This window comes from Hylobates moloch, unplaced genomic scaffold, assembly GCF_009828535.3.
Source record: "Hylobates moloch isolate HMO894 unplaced genomic scaffold, HMol_V3 SCAFFOLD_5, whole genome shotgun sequence".
NCBI lineage: Eukaryota > Metazoa > Chordata > Mammalia > Primates > Hylobatidae > Hylobates > Hylobates moloch.
The window spans coordinates 66,888,463-66,908,147 of NW_026652280.1; the positions used below are offsets into that span (position 1 = coordinate 66,888,463).

The window sequence follows — 19,685 nt, forward strand, 5'->3', positions numbered from 1 at the left end:
GACCGCTTCTCCTGGCCACCTACCAGATCCTTCAGGGCCAGGCCTGTCCTCTGTGATTTTACCTCTGTATTTCCAATCCTGGTTCTGTGCCAGGCACATGCTTCCATGAGTATTTGTTTATTTGTTTTGTTTTAATTATTTGTTTCTCATTTTTTTAAACTGTAGAAGAATTTTTACTGAGGCAAAAAATATGACTGGGTTTGCATATTAGATCACTCACTGGGGCTGGGACATTGGGGAAATAAATGGGCCAATGTGGCTTCTGGCTGGAAAGTTAACAGATTACTGTGGATGGATGCGTCAAAACTGTCTTTTGCCAAACACAAAGGATTTTGATTGGAGCAGGCTGTGCTCAGGGGTTCCACCTCCCAGTTCTCACCAAATGACTGAAGTTTCATTTGGTAGAGTAAGTGACATCTAATCTCTCTGATGTAAACAATTCATACAACTTAATACTTTTTAAAGGTAGTATCACAAATTAAGAGAACACTTGGCACAGACACAGGAAGACGGGTTTGAATCTCGCCTGGGTCATTTACTAATTGTGTGACCTGAAGTCACCCTGTGTATGAGACTCTTCTTGCATTGCTATAAAGATACCCGAGACTGGGTAATTTATAAAGAAAAGAGGTTTAATTGGCTCAGCATTCTGCAGGCTTTACAGGAAGCATGGTGCTAGCGTCTGCTTGGCTGCTGTGGAGGCCTCAGCAGCCTCTAATCTTCCCCTTACAACCATGGCGGAAGACAAAGAGGAAGAAGGCATGTCACATGGTGAAAGCAGGAGCAAGACAGAGAGTGAGGAGGGAGATGCCACACACACACGTGTGTGTGTGTGTGTGTGTGTGTAGACAGAGTCTCACTCTGTCACCCAGGCTGGAGGGCAATAGCGTGATCTCGGCTCACTGCAACCTCTGCCTCCCCGGTTCAAGCAATTCTTCTTCTGCCTCAGCCTTCTGAGTATCCGGGATTATAGGCGCCTACCACCATGCCTGGCTAATTTTGTATTTTTAGTAGAGATGGCGTTTTGCCATGTTGGCCAAGCTGGTTGTGAACTCCTGACCTCAAGTGATCTATCCACCTTGGCATCCCAAAGTGCTGAGATTACAGGTGTGAGCCGCCACTCTCAGCCAGATGCCACACGTTTTTAAGAGACCAGATCTCGTGCGAACTTAGAGTAAGATATCACTTACCCCAAGGAGATGGCCCAAGCCACTCATGAAGGATCTGCTCCCATGATCCAAACATCTCTCACCAGGCCCCACCTCCACTTCCCAACTGGGAATTACATTCAGTATGAGATTGGGCCAGGACAAATATCCAAACTATGTCACCCTGTAAATTGTCTAAGTCTGTTTCTTCATTTGTAAAATTCACATCAAATATGCTGCTTGCCTGTCTCACAGCCTGGTCAGAAGGATTATGATCAGTGAAAATTATTTGCAAACCGAATTGCTCAAAGAGAATAAAGCTTAATACCATGATTTCCTTAAAAAAATGGTGACTAGATTGCTATTCAGTCTTTATGCCCATTATACTCCGCTTTTAGTAATATACTTAAAATTTTCTATCATTACTGCCTTTTACCTTTTATGCCAATATGCTGTGGTTATCACCTACATAGGAACTATGTTTTAACAGTCACCGATATTTGATAATACTTTTATGGAAGTTGTAAGAAATGTGTGTTTGGTATTAATATTGTGCATTCATTTGGGAAAATCATCAGTGTTTTAGATCTCTTGTTCCATCAAAACATCCCAACAATAAGAGGCCTTATTGGTAGGACTGTTTATAGGTAACAGCTCATTCCAGGGAGTAAAAGTGCAGTGTTGTTAAGAACCATAAAAAATGCAACCACAGCATGGAGCTTGATGCTTCTGGGTTTAAATTCTTATTTGCCAAGATTTAATGTCCACCTCAAAGGTAATAATAATATCTACCTCAAAGGACAGCTGGGAGAATTAGTGACCTGTAAGCAAAGCAGTCAGGACAGCATCAAACACAAGATGTTATCTGTTCAGTACAGGAAACCTTTTCTTATTGTTGATTTCTATAGTGATAGAAACAACTTATAGATAAAATGGCAGCCTCTTTTATTCTGCCCATGTCTTAGGAAATTTTCTGGATCCTAGTATTGTATTCCTGAGCCTCAGTTATGTTCTTCTGAGCAGCTTGTGATAGAGGAATAAAAATTACAGCAATAGAAAATGAATAATCATTGTTTCTTGGATCGAGGAGCTGTGATGTGCCAAGCCCATGCTTGGTCCCAAATGAAGTAATTTTTCATGATGCAGAGCAGGCTTCCTCGCTAGATGCCAGCATTTCCCCTTTACAGTTGAAAGAACTGAGGTTCAGGGAGGTTAACAGACTTGTCTACTCTAACCCCAAAGCCATGAGCTTTCTGTGTAACACTTAATCTTGTGCTCAGAGCCACAGGGCACATGAGCTGTCAGGACCTTGCCTCCTCCTGGGAGCTGTGCTCATTCTCTTGTCCCCCACTTTGCTTGATCAGAAGACATCTTTCCTCCTGACTCTTCAGAACCAAGATGGTTACACCTCCCTTTGCAGACGTGGACTATTCTGCAAATTAATATCCTTTCTTTATTGTCTTTTCTAGTACAGGCATATCTTGGAGTTATTGCAGGCTCAGTTCCAGATCACTGCAATAAAGTGAATATCATAATAAAGCAAGTCACACACATTTTTTGTTTCCTAGTGCATAGAAAAGTTATGTTTATATTATACTGTAGTCTGTTAAGTGAGCAATAGCATTATGTCTTTAAAAATATATCTACCTTAATTAAAAAATATATTATTGCTAAAAGTACAGATGATCATCTGAGCCTTCAATGAGGCATAATCTTTTTGCTGGTGGAGGGTCTTTCCTCAGTGTGGACGGTTGCTGACTAATCAGGGTGGTAGTTGCTGAAGGTTTGGGTGACTGTGGCAATTTCCTGAAATAAGACAATGAAATTTGCCACATCAGTTGACTTTGCTTTTCACAAAAGATTTCTCTATAGCGTGGGATGCTGTTGGATAGCATTTTACCCATAGTAGAACTTCTTTCAAAATTGGAGTCAATCCTCTCAAACCTTGTCGGTGCATTATCAACCATGTTAATATAATATTCTAAATCATTTGTTGTCATTTCAACAGTGGTCACAGCGTCTTCATCACAAGTAGATTTCATCTCAAGAAACCACTTTCTTTGCTTACCCATAGGAAGCAACTTCTTATCCATTCAAGTGTGATCATGAGATTGCAGCAATTCAGTCACGTCCTCAGGCTCCACTTCTAATTCTAGTTGTTCTTTCCACCACATCTGTGGTGACTTCCTCCATTGAAGTGTTGAACCACTCAAAGTCACCCTTGAGGGTTAGAATCAACTTCCAAGCTCCTGTTAATATTAATACTTTGACTTCCTCCCATGAATCACAAATGTTCTTAATGGCATCTAGAATAGTGACTCTTTTCCATTGACTTTGACCAGACCCATTAGAGGAATAATTATATATGGCAGCTATAGCATCACAAAATCTATCCTGCGTGTAATAAGACATGAAAGTTAAAATGACTCCTTGACCCATGGGTTGCAAAATGTTGTTGTGTTAGCAGTTATGAAAACAGCATTCATCCCATGTACATCTCCATCAGAGCTCATGGGTGACCAAGTGCATTGTCAAATGAGCAGTAATATTTAGAAAGGAATCCATTTTTCTGAGAAGTAGGTCTCAACAGTGGGCTTAAAATATTCAGTAAACCATACTGTAAATAGATGTGGTATCATCCAGGCTTTGTTGTTCCATTTGTAGAGCACAGGCAGAGTAGATTTAGCATGATTCTTAAGGGCCCTAGGATGGTAAATGAGCATTGGCTTTAACTTAAACTTGCTAGCAGCATGAGCCTGTAACACAAAAGTCAGCCTGTCCTTTGAAGCCAGACATTGACTTCTCCTCTTCAGCTATGAAAGTCCTAGATGGCATCTGTTTCCAATAGAAGGCCGTTTCATCTACATTGAAAATCTGTGTTTCTCTGATGGCCAGTGATGATGAGCATTTCTTCATGTGTTTTCTGGCTGCATAAATGTCTTCTTTTGAGAAGTGTCTGTTCATGTCCTTTGCCCACTTTTTGATGGGGTTGTTTGTTTTTTTCTTGTAAATTTGTTTGAGTTCATTGTAGATTCTGGATATTAGCCCTTTGTCAGATGAGTAGGTTGCAAAAATTTTCTCCCATTCTGTAGGTTGCCTGTTCACTCTGATGGTAGTTTCTTTTGCTGTGCAGAAGCTCTTTAGTTTAATGAGATCCCATTTGTCAATTTTGGCTTTTGTTGCCATTGCTTTTGGTGTTTTAGACATGAAGTCCTTGCCCACGCCTATGGCCTGAATGGTATTGCCTAGGTTTTCTTGTAGGATTTTAATGGTTTTAGGTCTAACATTTAAGTCTTTAATCCATCTTGAATTAATTTTTGTATAAGGTGTAAGGAAGGGATCCAGTTTCAGCTTTCTACATATGGCTAGCCAGTTTTCCCAGCACCATTTATTAAATAGGGAATCCTTTCCCCATTTCTTGTTTTTGTCAGGTTTGTCAAAGATCAAACAGTTGTAGATATGCGGCATCATTTCTGAGGGCTCTGTTCTGTTCCATTGATCTATATCTCTGTTGTGGTACCAGTACCATGCTGTTTTGGTTACTGTAGCCTTGTAGTATAGTTTGAAGTCAGGTAGTGTGATGCCTCCAGCTTTGTTCTTTTGGCTTAGGATTGACTTGGCAATGCAGGCTCTTTTTTGGTTCCATATGAACTTTAAAGTAGTTTTTTCCAATTCTGTGAAGAAAGTCATTGGTAGCTTGATGGGGATGGCATTGAATCTATAAATTACTTTGGGCAGTATGGCCATTTTCACGATATTGATTCTTCCAACCCATGAGCATGGAATGTTCTTCCATTTGTTTGTATCCTCTTTTATTTCATTGAGCAGTGGTTTGTAGTTCTCCTTGAAGAGGTCCTTCACATCCCACACCAGTTAGAATGGCCATCATTAACAAATCAGGAAACAACAGGTGCTGGAGAGGATGTGGAGAAACAGGAACACTTTTACACTGTTGGTGGGACTGTAAACTAGTTCAACCATTGTGGAAGTCAGTGTGGCGATTCCTCAGGGATCTAGAACTAGAAATACCATTTGACCCAGCCATCCCATTACTGGGTATATACCCAAAGGAGTATAAATCATGCTGCTATAAAGACACATGCACACGTATGTTTATTGCGGCACTATTCACAATAGCAAAGACTTGGAACCAACCCAAATGTCCAACAACAATAGACTGGATTAAGAAAATGTGGCACATATACACCATGGAATACTATGCAGCCATAAAAAATGATGAGTTCGTGTCCTTTGTAGGGACATGGATGAAACTGGAAAACATCATTCTCAGTAAACTATCGCAAGGACAAAAAACCAAACACAGCATGTTCTCACTCATAGGTGGGAATTGAACAATGAGAACTCATGGATACAGGAAGGGGAACATCACATTCCGGGTACTGTTGTGGGGTGGGGGGTAGGGGGGGCGGGGACAGCATTAGGAGATATACCTAATGCTAAATGACGAGCCAATGGGTGCAGGAAATCAATATGGCACATGGATACATATGTAACAAACCTGCACATTGTGCACATGTACCCTAAAACCTAAAGTATAATTAAAAAAATAATAAAAAAAAAAAAAGAAAATCTGTGATTTAGTGTAGTCACCCTCATCAATGACTTTAGCTAGATCTTCTGGATAATGTGCTGCAGCTTCTACATCAGAACTTGCTGCTTCACCTTGTACTTTTATGTTATGAAGATGGCTACTTTTCTTAAACCTCATGAACCAACCTCTGCTAGCTTCAGACTTTTCTGCTGCAGCTTCCTCACCTCCCTCAGCCTTCATAGAATTGAAGAAAGTTAGGGTCTTGCTCTGCACTATGCTTGGTTTAAGGGAATATCATGGCTGGTTTGATCTATCCAGACCACTCAAGTTTGGTATTCTATCCAGACCACTAACACTTTCTCCATATCAGCAATAAAGCCATTTCACTTTCCTATCATTCATGTGTTCACTGGAGTAGCACTTTTAATTTCCTTCAATAACTTTTCCTTTGCATTTACAACTTGGCTGTTTGGTGTAAGAGGCCTAGCTTTCGAACTGTCTTGGGTTTTGACATGCCTTCCTCACTACGCTTAATAATTTCCAGCTTTTAATTTAAGGTGAGAGACTTGCAACTCTTCCTTTCACTTGAACACTTAAAGGCCATTGTATGGTTATTATTTGTTCTAATTTCAATATTGTGTGTCTTAGGGAATAGGGAGGCCCAGTACCGGGAAGAGAGGTGGCTGTCTTATATGGACACAGTTCATAGTGCCCCAAAACAATTACAAGAGTAACATCAAAGATCACTCATCACAGATCACCATAACAGTTGTAGTAACAATGAAAAAGTTTGAAATGTTACAGGAATTACCAAAATGTGGCACAGAGACATGAAGTAAGTGCATGCTGTCAGATAAATGGCACTGACAGACTTGCTGAAGGGAGGCTTGCCACAAACCTTCAATTTGTAAAACTTCAGTATCTGTGAAGCCCGATAATGTGAAGTGCCTTATTCAGCTGGGTACGTCTTTATTAAGAAAATACAGTATACCTTTGTTTCTATATTATAATCAGTGGAATTTCTGGGGTTTATCCCTACTGCTTGCTTAATTCTTAAATGCAATACTTTTGTTTTCTTCATTATTTCCCTGTTATTATTTTTAAGCTGAAACATTTTGGGGTTTTGTTTGTTTGTTTGCTTGTTTGTTTGTTTGTTTTGTTATGTTTTAGAGGTAGAATCTCGCTCCATTGTCCAGGCTGGAGTGCAGTAGCATGATCATAGCTCACTGCAGCCTCAAATTCCTTGGCTCAAGCGATCCTCCCACCTCAGTCTCCTGAGTAGCTGGGACTTAGAGGTGTGTGCCACCACACCCAGCTAGTTTTTTTATTTTCTATAGAACAGGGTCTCACTATCTTGCACAAGTTGGTCTCAAACTCCTGGGCCCAAGCAGTCCTCCCACCTTGGCTTCCCAAAGTGCTAGAACTACAGGCATGAGGCACCACACCCAGCCCTTGCTAAATGTTTAGCTATATAATTTTGAGAACTTGAAGAACTTAAATGAAATTGTTTTAGAATATTGGATTATTTTAATCAAATTAATCAGTGTTTTCCACTGGTATGTATGTTCTTTTTCCTTTCAGCATTTTTATTAGTCTCCAGAGAATCAATAAATTAAGCATCAGTGCTTTTGAGATGCTTATAAGTGGCTTTTTAATTGTTCCTTTTTATTTATTGGAGAAATGCAGACTGTAGGAGCATCTTAAACCTTCAGGGCTAATGTGCACTTTTGTCACAGTTTTCAAACCTTTTGAAAAGGCTCTATCTGTGGCTAAAATTGTTTAGGGAAAGGAACTGACTTCTAACCTAATAATTTTCCTTTACTATTGAGGTACACATAGGATCAAAATGTCATTCAGTGATACAACTTCAGCCTGCTTTTTACAGAATTTGTTTTTATTATTACTTACTGTTGCTGAATTGGTATAGTGAGTGTTAGCAAAAGGTGCCAGATCCCTTACTATCATCACCACCACTACCCCCACCCCACCTGCTTTTAAGTGAGTTTTATTGTATTAAAAAATAATACTCTGGATTCCTTTACTGCCAGAAAACAAAGATCATTTTTATTAATGTTGCTTCTAGGATGACAATGTCAGTCATCTCTTTGAAAATTCATTTTGGAAACTAAGTTTGTTCTTTAAGAACCTTTGAAAAGAAGCTTTAAAAATGGCAGAGGAAGATAATAATAATAGAGTAGATGTATTTGAGTTTTTATACAATGAAACTTAATTTCACTTTCCCTCAAACTCCTTTTCAGACTTGCTTTTGTGCATGAAAATATGCTGCCTAGCCTTCCCTCCCCTACTTTTCACATTTTCTCTTCTTCGAAGTAATGTCTTCTGAAGGATTCTGTGCATTGGACCAGACCTCCATTCTCATTCCCAGGCCCCCCATGCTGAGGGCGGCAGGCCCAGGGCGCCTGTGGGAGGATGTACGGGGAGGCTGCTGTAGACAGGGAAGGCCAGGAATGGCTCTCAGAGCCAAATTCCACTGCCAGTCACCCCCCAGAAAAACCAACAAAATACTTACGTAATATTTTGATATAACTTTAAGGATTAAAATGGATATCCAGTGAAGTATTGAAAGCAAAAAATTATGGCCTTTGTAGCCTAAGGAGTGATTATAGACTGGACAGAGAGTAGTTCCAAGTTTGCCTGACAGTGATTTGGAAAGAGAGAGGAGAACAAAGACCAAGCTTCTTTCCCGGCCCACCCTCAGGTACCTCCTTCTTCATCCTCACCTCAGGCCGTGTGGGCGCCTGGAGGAGTCAAGACTGGGAAGCCTGGTTTTCATGCCTTGCAGTACAGGAATTGAGTGAGGAAGACCCTGCCATTCTTGGGTAGCTCTTGGGGCCACTCTGGGGACTCCTGGAGACACACCTGCTGGGACTTGGGCAGTATGTGAGGTAGGACCCAGCTCATTGTCTTCCATCTTCTGTGCTGATGAAGAGTACTCACAAGCAATTGGAGTGAATGGAGACTGTATTGGGATCTATTAATAAACATGTTGGCTTTTTTGTTTTTGTTGCTGTTGCATTATCTTTAATTCAAAGAGAACGTTGGTGACTGTAGCATTGCAGGAGCAGTTTTAGGGTGAGAACATTGGGCACTACGTTCAAGTCAGATGCCCTCAATGTAGCAGATGCTAGAAGAGATTTTAACGTAGAGATTGACACATCCCTGGGTCCTGTTACTTTGTCCTTTGTACAAACCCTTATCAGATCCTTGGCATGGTAGTTCTTTATTGGTGTGATGTATTTCTAACACTCTTAGCCTGGGCTTTTCAAGGACGGGGCAATCTGTGCCTAATTCCTCTTTTTATTCTTCCCCTGTGCCTGGAACAAGGCCTGATACATGGTGAATATTGTGGAAAGAAAGGTTGGAGGAAACATGAATGAAATAATTTTCTTCTCACTTGCTGATGTCACAACTTGCCTGATCTTGTGCTGAGAGTCATAAAATATTAGAGCCTGAAGGACTTTAGTGGTCAGTCGGTGATTCAGGAGTAAAGCAGGAGCCAGTCGCCTGTGGACAGTGATTCCCAAGTCAGTGCTCTCTCATCGGCACCCCCTTGGGCACACCTGCCTTTCTCTGATAGTTGCATTTGTATTCCAGCTCATCTGGCCCAAAGCACTGGAACTTTTCGGGACTGAAAGATTTTGAATTGGATATAATACAAACTATAAAATATCATTCAGACAAACATACAGGAACAAAGATATTTGGTGTGGCTTTGATAGTATTCTCTTTCTATTTTTATTCAAACCATTAGGACTAAGAGAACATACTTTTCATAATAGTAACTAATTTTGGATTATAATTTCATAGTCATGTGTTTATGAAATTGAGATGATTATGTTAAATTTATATGAAATAGGAAATGCAAAGGAAAATGTCTTCACTTGTTAAAAGCAGGAGAAATCACCCTTAAAGATGTTCCATCTAGGACTAATTTACTCGAAATGTGGTGCCTGTTGTGAAGATTAATGATAGATGGCCTTTTACAGAGCTTCTCAGCCTGAGCCTAATGTTCTAGTTGTTCTTTTTATTATCCCAAACCTCCATAACTAAAGAATTGTTTTCACCCTGCCCTTTGTTCATAATATGGGATGGTAATTGAGTTCATATTTCTCACCCAACCTTTCATCTGTAATTAATATTTTATTATATCAGATTTTATCACTAACTAGCAGAGCAGCGGGGTATTGAACCGAGTGTGGGAGCATGTGCACAGACACACACACACAGAGCAATAGTAACTTACTGATGCCAGGCAAGCTCCTTGTTATGAGTTATGGCTGAAAGAACATAAAAAATGCTTGTGGTGCCACACAAATATTCCACAGCAATTTCTGGTCAGTCTTGTCTATATCAGAGCAGGACAAAGAGAAATTAAAGTTGCTAATATAGAATATTCAGCCCCACAGTTCTATTTATCCTGTGCGATGTGCTACCCATTGCCAATTGTCTGTATAAAACTAATTACCATTTGTCATTGATAATTTAATGAACGGGAGTGTGTCCAGTCAGTTACTCTCAGTGTTACCTGCAGGACTGTAAGGAATCTGAGCCGTAATAACAGACACTGAATGCTGATTTTTTTCCAGTAATTGTAATTTGGTGACATACTTTTTAAAACTGAGTTCAGTTTTATCAGGTTGTTTAGAGTATTAGGGTCTCATTTCAGTAAATGCTGACAGATTTAGGAAAAGACAATGTTGGAGCAAAGAACAAGAGCAAAATAAATTCAGTGGGGCTGCATGGCAGTAACCCTTAGTTACACATTTATTTTTCATGCTTTGCATGTAATTAATATTTTCATTTTCTGTCATCTCCCCCCATATTAATCTTCAGGAAGATATCAATACTAATATTTATTCTTTTTATACATATATAATGGATGGTTTTTACCAAAAATTACAAATCAAGCCAAAAGTCACTACTAGATATGATAAAATGAACAATATTCTAAGTCCCTGAAATGATCAGAAGTGCCTGTTTTAAAGGATTAGCAAAAACAACAATGAAAGGGTTACAACTTTTCTCCTTCTCTGTTCTCTTCCTTACCTCCCTACCTTCTATTATCCAATTGGTAACTCTCTACTAGCTTATGGTGAAAAGAAATACGATAAATGGATAACAAAAATGGATTTACAACTCATCTTGAAATGAATTAGGACAAAACAGTTTAAGTTCATTTCACATATGTATGAGGCTTCCTCTCCAGGAACTCGAAAGTTAGGAAAAAACTAAAAACATTTTATCACATTTGAACTTTCAAGTATAAAAAAGTAGATGAAAGATGTTCAGATGTTCTTTTCTAGGTTATACTTCATGTGCTATTCCATATAAATGCAGATTTTTCATTCTCCTTGTAAAGGCCTTAGAATTTTGTTGTAGAAATGCCTGGCATAAATTAAACTTTAAATTAAATTTCCTTCCATAGGAAAGTTCTGATATAGTGATGTCACAGTGTTGGCAGATTCATCTTCACTGTGGATTGTGCTTTTAATATTGCACATGCAGTAGGAAGATTTGATGTTACTTTAAATTCCAGAATAATTGTAGGACAGGGCTAGGGTGGTGCAACTTTAATAAACAAAGGCAGCATGGGCAACCCGTTAAAAGGATAATAGAATTTAAATTCAGCTCACTAAGCTAGAAATTTCTGATCAGTTTTCTATTCTCGGAAATTTGCTTTTTAAAACTCTTTCTAGAAACACCATTCCAACAGTGAGATTTTCAAAGCTACCTTTGAGATTATGATTGTGGATGGAAAAATTTTATGAAACTCATTAGTGAAGTGATGTTACTTGTACAGATGAAAAACACATCAGCTATAAAGTTCTGTCAAGGTACTATTGACCTAGGTGCTAATAATGTGTTAATTTCCATCAGGGAAACAGCAAATTATGGCAATTGGGCAGCAGATAGGATTTAGCTATTTTTCATTAGCACTTGGGCTTTGATAAAGGGGAATAGAAAAGAGCTGCTTGACCTTTCAGCGCTTAAATTATTAAAGAGCAAATAGATTTGAGGTCTGGATGCTTGCAAATCTAATTTGTCTTGTGGAGCAAGGATGAAAAGACATTTTGGGTTTGAAATTGCTCCAGTCAACTTAGTTCTTTCTTTAATATATCTGAAGATGAGTGGATGGTAGCCATTTAAAAAGCAATATGTCTGGAGTAGAGTGTATAATAGAACCCATGCCAACTGGCTAACATGGAGGCCTGTCCAATGATTGTTTAATTCTTAAATTTTCACCTAATCCTCATAAAACTGCTGCTTGAAACAAATGATTTTTTTCATGTTTGCTTAGATGATATTTATATTACAAAACAAAATTTTGTATCATTAGAGAATGTCAAACATTGTGTTGTTTAAGGCAAACTAGAGCAGTGCCTGACACCTATTAGGCACTCAAAAAATATTTGTTGAAATAATAAATCAGTGTACACACTCACCCATCACACCTATGAGCCAGGTTAGGAGAGAGGAATGGGAAGTGAGAGATGGAGGTGTGGGGGGCACATAGAGACACAGCATTTGATTCCCTTAGGTTCATTATTTAATTGTGGGTTATCCAGGATAAACTAAAACATAACTAGCATCCTCTTATCATAAAACCTTTTCCTTGGTCATTGCTTTCTCTTTGGCTCTTGAGTATTTGGGAAATGAATACAAAATAAACTTCACATTAAATTTTAATAAGGCAAAGCATCGTTGTGACTATTGGTGTGCTTCCTCCCTCCTGGTACATAGAATGTGTAATATACCCCCAAACCAAAGAGCAACTTCAAGATTATAGCATGCTTTCAGAAATATGTACTTCACAGCCAAAGTGTCACGAGACACAACAGTGACTAAACCTTTGCCCTTCTCCTTCAGAAGCTTATAGGACTTTTGAAAATAGTGATAAAAGGACACAAAATGACTATGTGTTCACGGAAAACATGTTTTTGTGCGTTTGGAGCAGAGCAAGACAACATGAAAATGAGGGAACAGACTATAAGCCCTTGAGAGAGAGTCATTGAGAGTCTGTGTTTTAGGACATAGGGCATCTGAGAGTGACCTAGAGTTCATTGCCTTGAGGAGAACTACATTTAAGTGGCAAACTTGAGTCCAGGCCAGGGTGAAGGAAAAGAGGCAAAGATGTTTGCAGTAGGAGAATCTAGGATCTTGGGACATGGAAAGTCTAGGAGCAGCTGTGCTGTTTTTTTGTCTAGCTGGGTTATAACAGGAGGGAGCTCCTTGCAGGTTGAGAGAGGTGGGAAGATCACAGTGCTCAGAGGACACCAGCCAGGTGCTAAAGTCACTGTGTAGCCCAGGAGAACATCCTCCCTGAAAGTAATTAATGATTCAGATACAGAATTGAGGAACAATTCTGTACATTCCTTGATTCCTCATTCCAATGAATGATTCCTCAGTCATTCATTGAGGAATGATTCAGATACAGAAGGAATTGAGGTCAAAGCCAACGTTATCATCTATAACTCCCTTGATGTGGTAAGTGTGAATCTTTACAATACTCAAAAGAAATTGACTGTGGAAAGTCAGTGGAGACTAGCTTATGTGTTGGTTGTGTCTACAGGAGCAAGTCAAAATTCCCTTCAGGCCAGATGGTTCCCATCAGTGCCTTTACTGGACCTGTGAATAAGGAATGCCAGCACAGCCTGGTCTGATGATTAGGAGAACTGGCTCTGCTGTCAGACCACCTCTGCCACTTCAGTAGAATGCCCTGGTAGAATGGCACTTCACCTCTACACTTCAGTTTTCACATTAGGAAAATGGGAAAAATAAAATCTGTGTGTGTTGGGCACCTGGCCTAGCACTTGCAGTATGGAATATCTGCAACATTTTTTTCTTCACACATATCCTTATTTTCCTGCTTTGTCTAGTATATGGATTTCCCAGAAGTTGTTTTTAAGTTGAAGTTTTGAAAATCATGTCATACAGCAAATGAACTGGAAAAACGATCTGAAGGAAGTGATGTTAAAAATTATTATATTGGCCAGGAGCAGTGGCTCATGCCTGTAATCACAGAACTTTGGGAGGCCGAGGCGGGCAGATCGATGTTGGAGATTGTAGGCCAGGGTGAAGGAAAAGAGGCAAAGATGTTTGCAGTAGGAGAATCTAGGATCTTGGGACATGGAAAGTCTAGGAGCAGCTGTGCTGTTTTTTTGTCTAGCTGGGTTATAACAGGAGGGAGCTCCTTGCAGGTTGCAGATGTCAGGAGATTGAGATCCTGGCTAACATGGTGAAACCCCATCTCTACTAAAAATAGAAAAACAAACTTAGCCGGGCGTGGTGGCAGACGCCTGTAGTCCCAGCTACTCGGGAGGCTGGGGTGGGAGAATGGCATGAACCCAGCAGGCGGAGCTTGCAGTGAGCCAAGATCTCACCACTGCACTCCAGCCTGGGTGACAGAGTGAGACTCCATCTCAAAAAAAAAAACACAAAAAAAATGTATTTTATTAAATGGAGAATCACTTTGCAAAGAAAATAATCTTATGGTTTCTCTATTTTGTGAGATCAGTCCTTGTAAGTTGAATAAAAATTCTAGATATATGAACTCCATGTTAGAGATTCACTTAATTCTCTCATTTCATAGGAGAAAAATAAAACTCAAATAAATTAATTGAAATGCATTTAAAACCCCAGCTTTTAGCAGAATTGGGATTAGAGCTCAGACCAGTGCATTGTCTTTACCCCTCCAAAAGCGATTTCAAGAGAATGGTCACGCTTCTTTAGGACTGTTTGTTTTTAATGGTATTCCGGGTTAGACTTCTTTCACAGCTGTCAACTGTGGCTGTGCTACAGAACAGGTAGTATTTAGTCTTCCACTTTGACCTTGACCCTTTACCTTTACTATTATATGAATGATCCACTAATGTGGAGCATTTTACATGACTCAATCCCATAGAAAGTATCTGCTGTTTAGGAAATAAGAGTTGTACTCCTTTTTTTTTTAAGTTTACATCACTGGTAAAATTCACTTTATCATTGCCTTATAAACCTGCTGGTTACCTGTCTACTGAGAAATCAATCTGATATTCTAAAACAATTGATTTTTATTTAGACAGAATTACCAACAGAATGGCAGCACACATTTCGTTTCTGTAATAGAAGATGCTAAGTCGTTGTGCCCACAGAGATAGGTGGTTCTACAAGTGCAGATTCAGAGGTCACATAGACGAGAGTGTAGAGAGGAAACTTTCTAGGCATTCCCCCCATGGGTGGGGATGGCAGGCAGCCCTCTTCTGTGCTTTTTCCGTGGCATTAATGGGTTCCTGTACTGGGCAGCTCTTGGTTCCTGGGAATTCTGGTGCCTTTCGGATACTGTAAGAAAAAGATCCCTCTTCCTGCCAGAGTAGTTACAATCTAATCTGGAGTCAGTTCAGGGAAGCTGTTGTCAGGCTTCAGTTTTTCTCAGCATGAGAAAGTTTTTTTCCGACAAAACTGCAAACAGCATTCATCACTCTGGCAAATGTATTAAATAAATATCTTAATTTTCTAAAAGTCTATCAGTTCAAGGTTTCTGCCATTCTCCTAAGGTTACTTCAGAATCAAAGACATTGGAGGAGGGTGGGCAGGTACCAGAGACCTACTCCTTAGTGGGGCTGTCATCCTTGCAGGCATCTTCAAAGATACCCACACCCAGCCCATTCTTATATGAGATTCGAGGGGCCTTGTTCATGAGTTAGTCTTACTAATCACTTGGAACTCCAAGGCTTTGGCTTTTGAAACTATAATCCCTTATCTCTGCTTTTCTTATGCATTTCTTTCCACTGATTGAATATGGTGAGGGCAAAGGAACATAAGAAAACATAGGAAGATAAACCTTAGTTAACATGAATCACTACACATTGTGTTTTGTGATTTGTTAAAACTATACTTGTGTTGTCATTAAAGAAAATAATGCATTGCTTTTTAAAATAAACTTACAGTTGGTATAATTTAATTGTGTTTATCAGGTAAACTGAGTTTATTATCTGTAAAATCATCTTCAGTTACATGTGAGAAAAACATTACTTCTGCTCACATAAACAGTAGAGATTATCATATTAAAAATTTTAAATGACGGTGAATTTTGTTTCTCTCACTAAATAGTGTTGTTTTGGGTGGGAGAATTCTGAAGAACTGAAGCACCCTCTCTTTCACTGAGCAAGTGCTGCATGAGAGTCTGTTATATATCAAGCACTTAGTATGGACTGTGTCCAGTGTGTTCTTTATTTTGAGTGTCCCGTGGGTCCATGCAGTTGAAGGCAGAGTGGATCAGTTCAGTTATCATAAAATATCATTGATGATACTCTTGTTTTTCTAGTGTCTATCAAATAGTTGTTGAGGAAGAACGTCCTCGAAGAACTAAAAAGACGACAGAAATCTTAAAGTGCTATCCAGTGCCAATTCACTTCCAGAATGCTTCTCTGCTGAACTCTCAGTACTACTTTGCTGCAGAATTTCCTGCAGACAGCCTCCAAGCTGCACAGCCTTTTACAATTGGTGATAATAAGACATACAATGGATACTGGAACACTCCCCTTCTCCCCTATAAAAGCTACAGAATTTATTTCCAAGCTGCTAGTAGAGCCAATGGGGTAAGTTGTACACATAACTGTTTACTTAGGCTATTTGGGGTTGTTAATGTGAACATAGATTAAGTAAAATCGTAGTAAAATTGAAGTCATGCTTTTCTGCATTTCTACTTGTAAACAAATGTGATTTTCTTCTCTTAAAATTATTTTTGTCTAGAGAAATTTATGGAAAGAAACGAATATACTCATCTTTATTTTTTAGTTTTTGATTGGGGGAGTTTATCATCAACATGATGGGTTTTATTTTCAGTTTTCCTGTTACCAAAAGTTGGCTGGCAATTCTGCTTAGCTTACTATTTTACAGGAAGACAGTATAGCTCCAACACATACATTCAGCTCATTTAAAATTTTGTGAGATTCACAGCATCTGTCTTTTCAGCATAGTCTGTCCCATTAAAGAAATGGGAACTGAAGAAGTTCCACAAGAGTTTCTACTTCCTATAGCTGTGACTAAATTTGGTATCTTTTTTTTTCCTAAGAGAAAATAGAAAGATGAGACGGAAACAAAATAAAAAGTGTCATTTCTGAATGTTTCCCTTTCCTGTTCAGACCACCCCAGAACTCTGATAAGATTGTAAAGTCTCCTTAGACAGAAGGAAATGTTTCGCAGATACCATAGTGGGTCCCTTCTTCACAGCGTAGGTCTAGGTATCATTGTCAACTTAACTTTTGCCGGTGTAAAGGGGGGAAATCTGAGATGCGTCGTACTTCTCCAGTACTGTTTGCTCAGGGGGAAAGTACAGGTCTGGTGAAGGAGGTCCGGGGCCACCAGGCAGAGACATTTTATGTGTAGCTCCTTGCTCATCACCTGGTCTAGAAATGCCCAGCACCACTGCCACTGGAGCCAGAAAATGTATCTGAGTGTGGTTCAAAGAATAATTGCTGTGTGATTAAAGACACGCTCAGAACAGTGAGATCCTTCCTTATCAGCGTTATTTAAATAGAACTACAGATATTTCTATTTGTTTTAAAGAAAACATGAATAATGATTTTTCCCTCTCTTTATTTGACACAGGAAACCAAAATAGACTGTGTCCGAGTGGCCACAAAAGGTAGGTTGAAATTGTGGGATGCTCTCCTAATTAATGTTCCTTAAAAGTTTATTTTAACCTGTGTTTCAAAACTTTTTGAACTGGAACTTAATTGAAAATAAAATGTGTGTATTATATATACATATATATATGCATGAATGCATGTATGTATTAGGATCTGATGGTAATTAACATTGACTGACTGGAACTCATATAGATACTTTTTAAAATAAGAAGCTATACTTCTATGTTCCAAGCAGTTTTCAATAGTTACCTTTTTCAAATTTTTTCAAATGATTTTAATTTTTATATGATCTCAGTACACGTTTTTTAAACCATAGTGTCATACCTGGTAGTACCACATCTAGTGAATCTTCATATGCAAAGGAATAAAATATCACCCACTGTTTTTAAGCAGTGCTCTAGTTATAATAGCAGTAGAAAGTGGAGTCTACGTGGGCTTTTTTCACTGGTGGTGCGTGTCTCTCTGAACCTAGTAACCAGGTTATGTTACTGTGGAGCGTCTGTTTCCCAAGCCTGGTTAAAATTCTGAGAGAATGTGAGAGAGGATGAGCTGCAAAAGTGGGTAGGGTGAATTACCCTGAGCTCCCCACACAGCATCTCCTGCAGAAGCAAGTACAGACGTGTGTTTGTGAACATGAGCTGTCATCTGGTCAACTTGACAGTGTTGTTTTAACCATCACATACAGAAATGTATAAGAAATGCTTTGAGAAATTTAAAATGTCATCTTAAAATGAGGCAATATAAATTAACACTCAAAGTTAAATACAATCATTCAGACCATTGGAGTAACCATGAGTACAGTGGGAAGTTCTGTATGATTTAATTTAGAGACGATGGTAAAAACACATCATTAGGTCTGTAGCAGAAGATTTAATCAGGTCATACTTGATGAGTTGTGTTGGATAAAATAACTTTTTGTTGTTGTTTAACTCTCAGGTGAACATAGTTTGAATATACCATGATGTACATGTGCATTTTCAAAATTCTCATTGAATTCTTATTTTGTGAACCTACATGACTTTTTTAGTCAGTGTTAGTTCAACAAATATTTCTTGGTTGCATGTTTTGTGCCAGGCATTGCGTGAGGTACTCACCTCATTTGTATCTTGTTTGTCCTCATGGGCTTGTAGTTCTATATCCAAAAATCTATTTATACTAATTTTAAAACACTCAATTTTTATATCATATTATACCTAAGTGACTTATGTATAGAAATAAATTGATATTTACTGAAATTATAGCTGCTTATGTGTTTCATAAACTGCCATATGCTATCAGCTATTAATTATTACAGGACGATGAAGCCCTTGAACCAGGTATCCATTGACGCTCTTAGATCTCAAGATTATGGTCCATACTCAACAACAGGAATTTCAAAATACTGCTGTATTGCATTTCACTTACCCTTAAGGTCTGAAAAAGTAAATCCTGTTCCAGGGCCCCTAGTTTATAATGCTTAATGTTTAACATCACAGCTGAAAGTTTTGAAATCTCTTTCATGCGTGTGTTCTCATTTATTTCTTCATTACTATGGAAAAGGAAACGGGTACTGCTATTCTTTTGTTTTAAGATGAGGAAAAGGTGTATTTTTGGAGACAAATTGACTCACCAAGGTGACTCAGCTGATAATCTGGGAGTCAAGGCCTGTACTCCTAGCCCCAATGTTTCTTTCACCATTGCTCATGGCTCGTCACCCAGCAGCACCTCTGGCCAGTGACAGTATTGTGTAGTGTAAGCATCAGACCTCCTCTTGGTGAGGATTGAGTCACTGCCCAATTTACTGTGAAAACAACAAAATATCTGTCATCATGCTCATTTACATAGTTAAATAATTATATAAATAACACACTAGTAAATGTGGAAACCTGACAAGTTTGCTGTTTTCACAATAGATTGAATTAGATAGTGATTTGGATCATTTTCTTCCATCAGCTAGATTTCATCAATATTGTAATTTGTTTTTCAATTCACCAAAGGATGATTAAGCAATCAGATGACCTGATTGACTAAATATTCCCCACTCCTATTTTCTGAGTCATTTGCAAACATTTACACAGCAACAAACGCTATCCAAAGAACCTCTTTTGGGGAAAGAGGGAAACATTTTAATATTTACTGCATAACATTGTCATTTCTGTTTCATAAAATCATAGCACAAGAGGAAACCTTGGAAGATATTCTCCCTCCAGGCAAACCTACACTGTTTTGTGCTATTTTATTAAGTTCTACGTGGACGGATTCAGCAACCCTCTTTTCAGCACAGTGTAATGTTTCACCACCTTTTAGTCAGAAAATGTGTCCTTATTGATACTAGAATTTCTCTTGCAACATGGG

At 38.8% G+C, this 19,685-nt stretch overlaps 1 protein-coding gene across 10 annotated transcripts in view; it reads left to right on the forward strand.

The window, feature by feature from the left end:
* The window catches only part of PTPRM (protein tyrosine phosphatase receptor type M), an 840,314-nt gene that overhangs the window by 523,222 nt on the left and 297,407 nt on the right, over window positions 1-19,685 (forward strand). For all 10 annotated transcript variants that reach the window (XM_058438632.1, XM_058438634.1, XM_058438633.1 and 7 more), the window contains 2 exons: window positions 16,025-16,298; window positions 17,311-17,347. In XM_058438632.1, coding sequence (XP_058294615.1) covers window positions 16,025-16,298; window positions 17,311-17,347 — 311 coding nt within the window. The remainder of the gene's footprint in view (window positions 1-16,024; window positions 16,299-17,310; window positions 17,348-19,685) is intronic.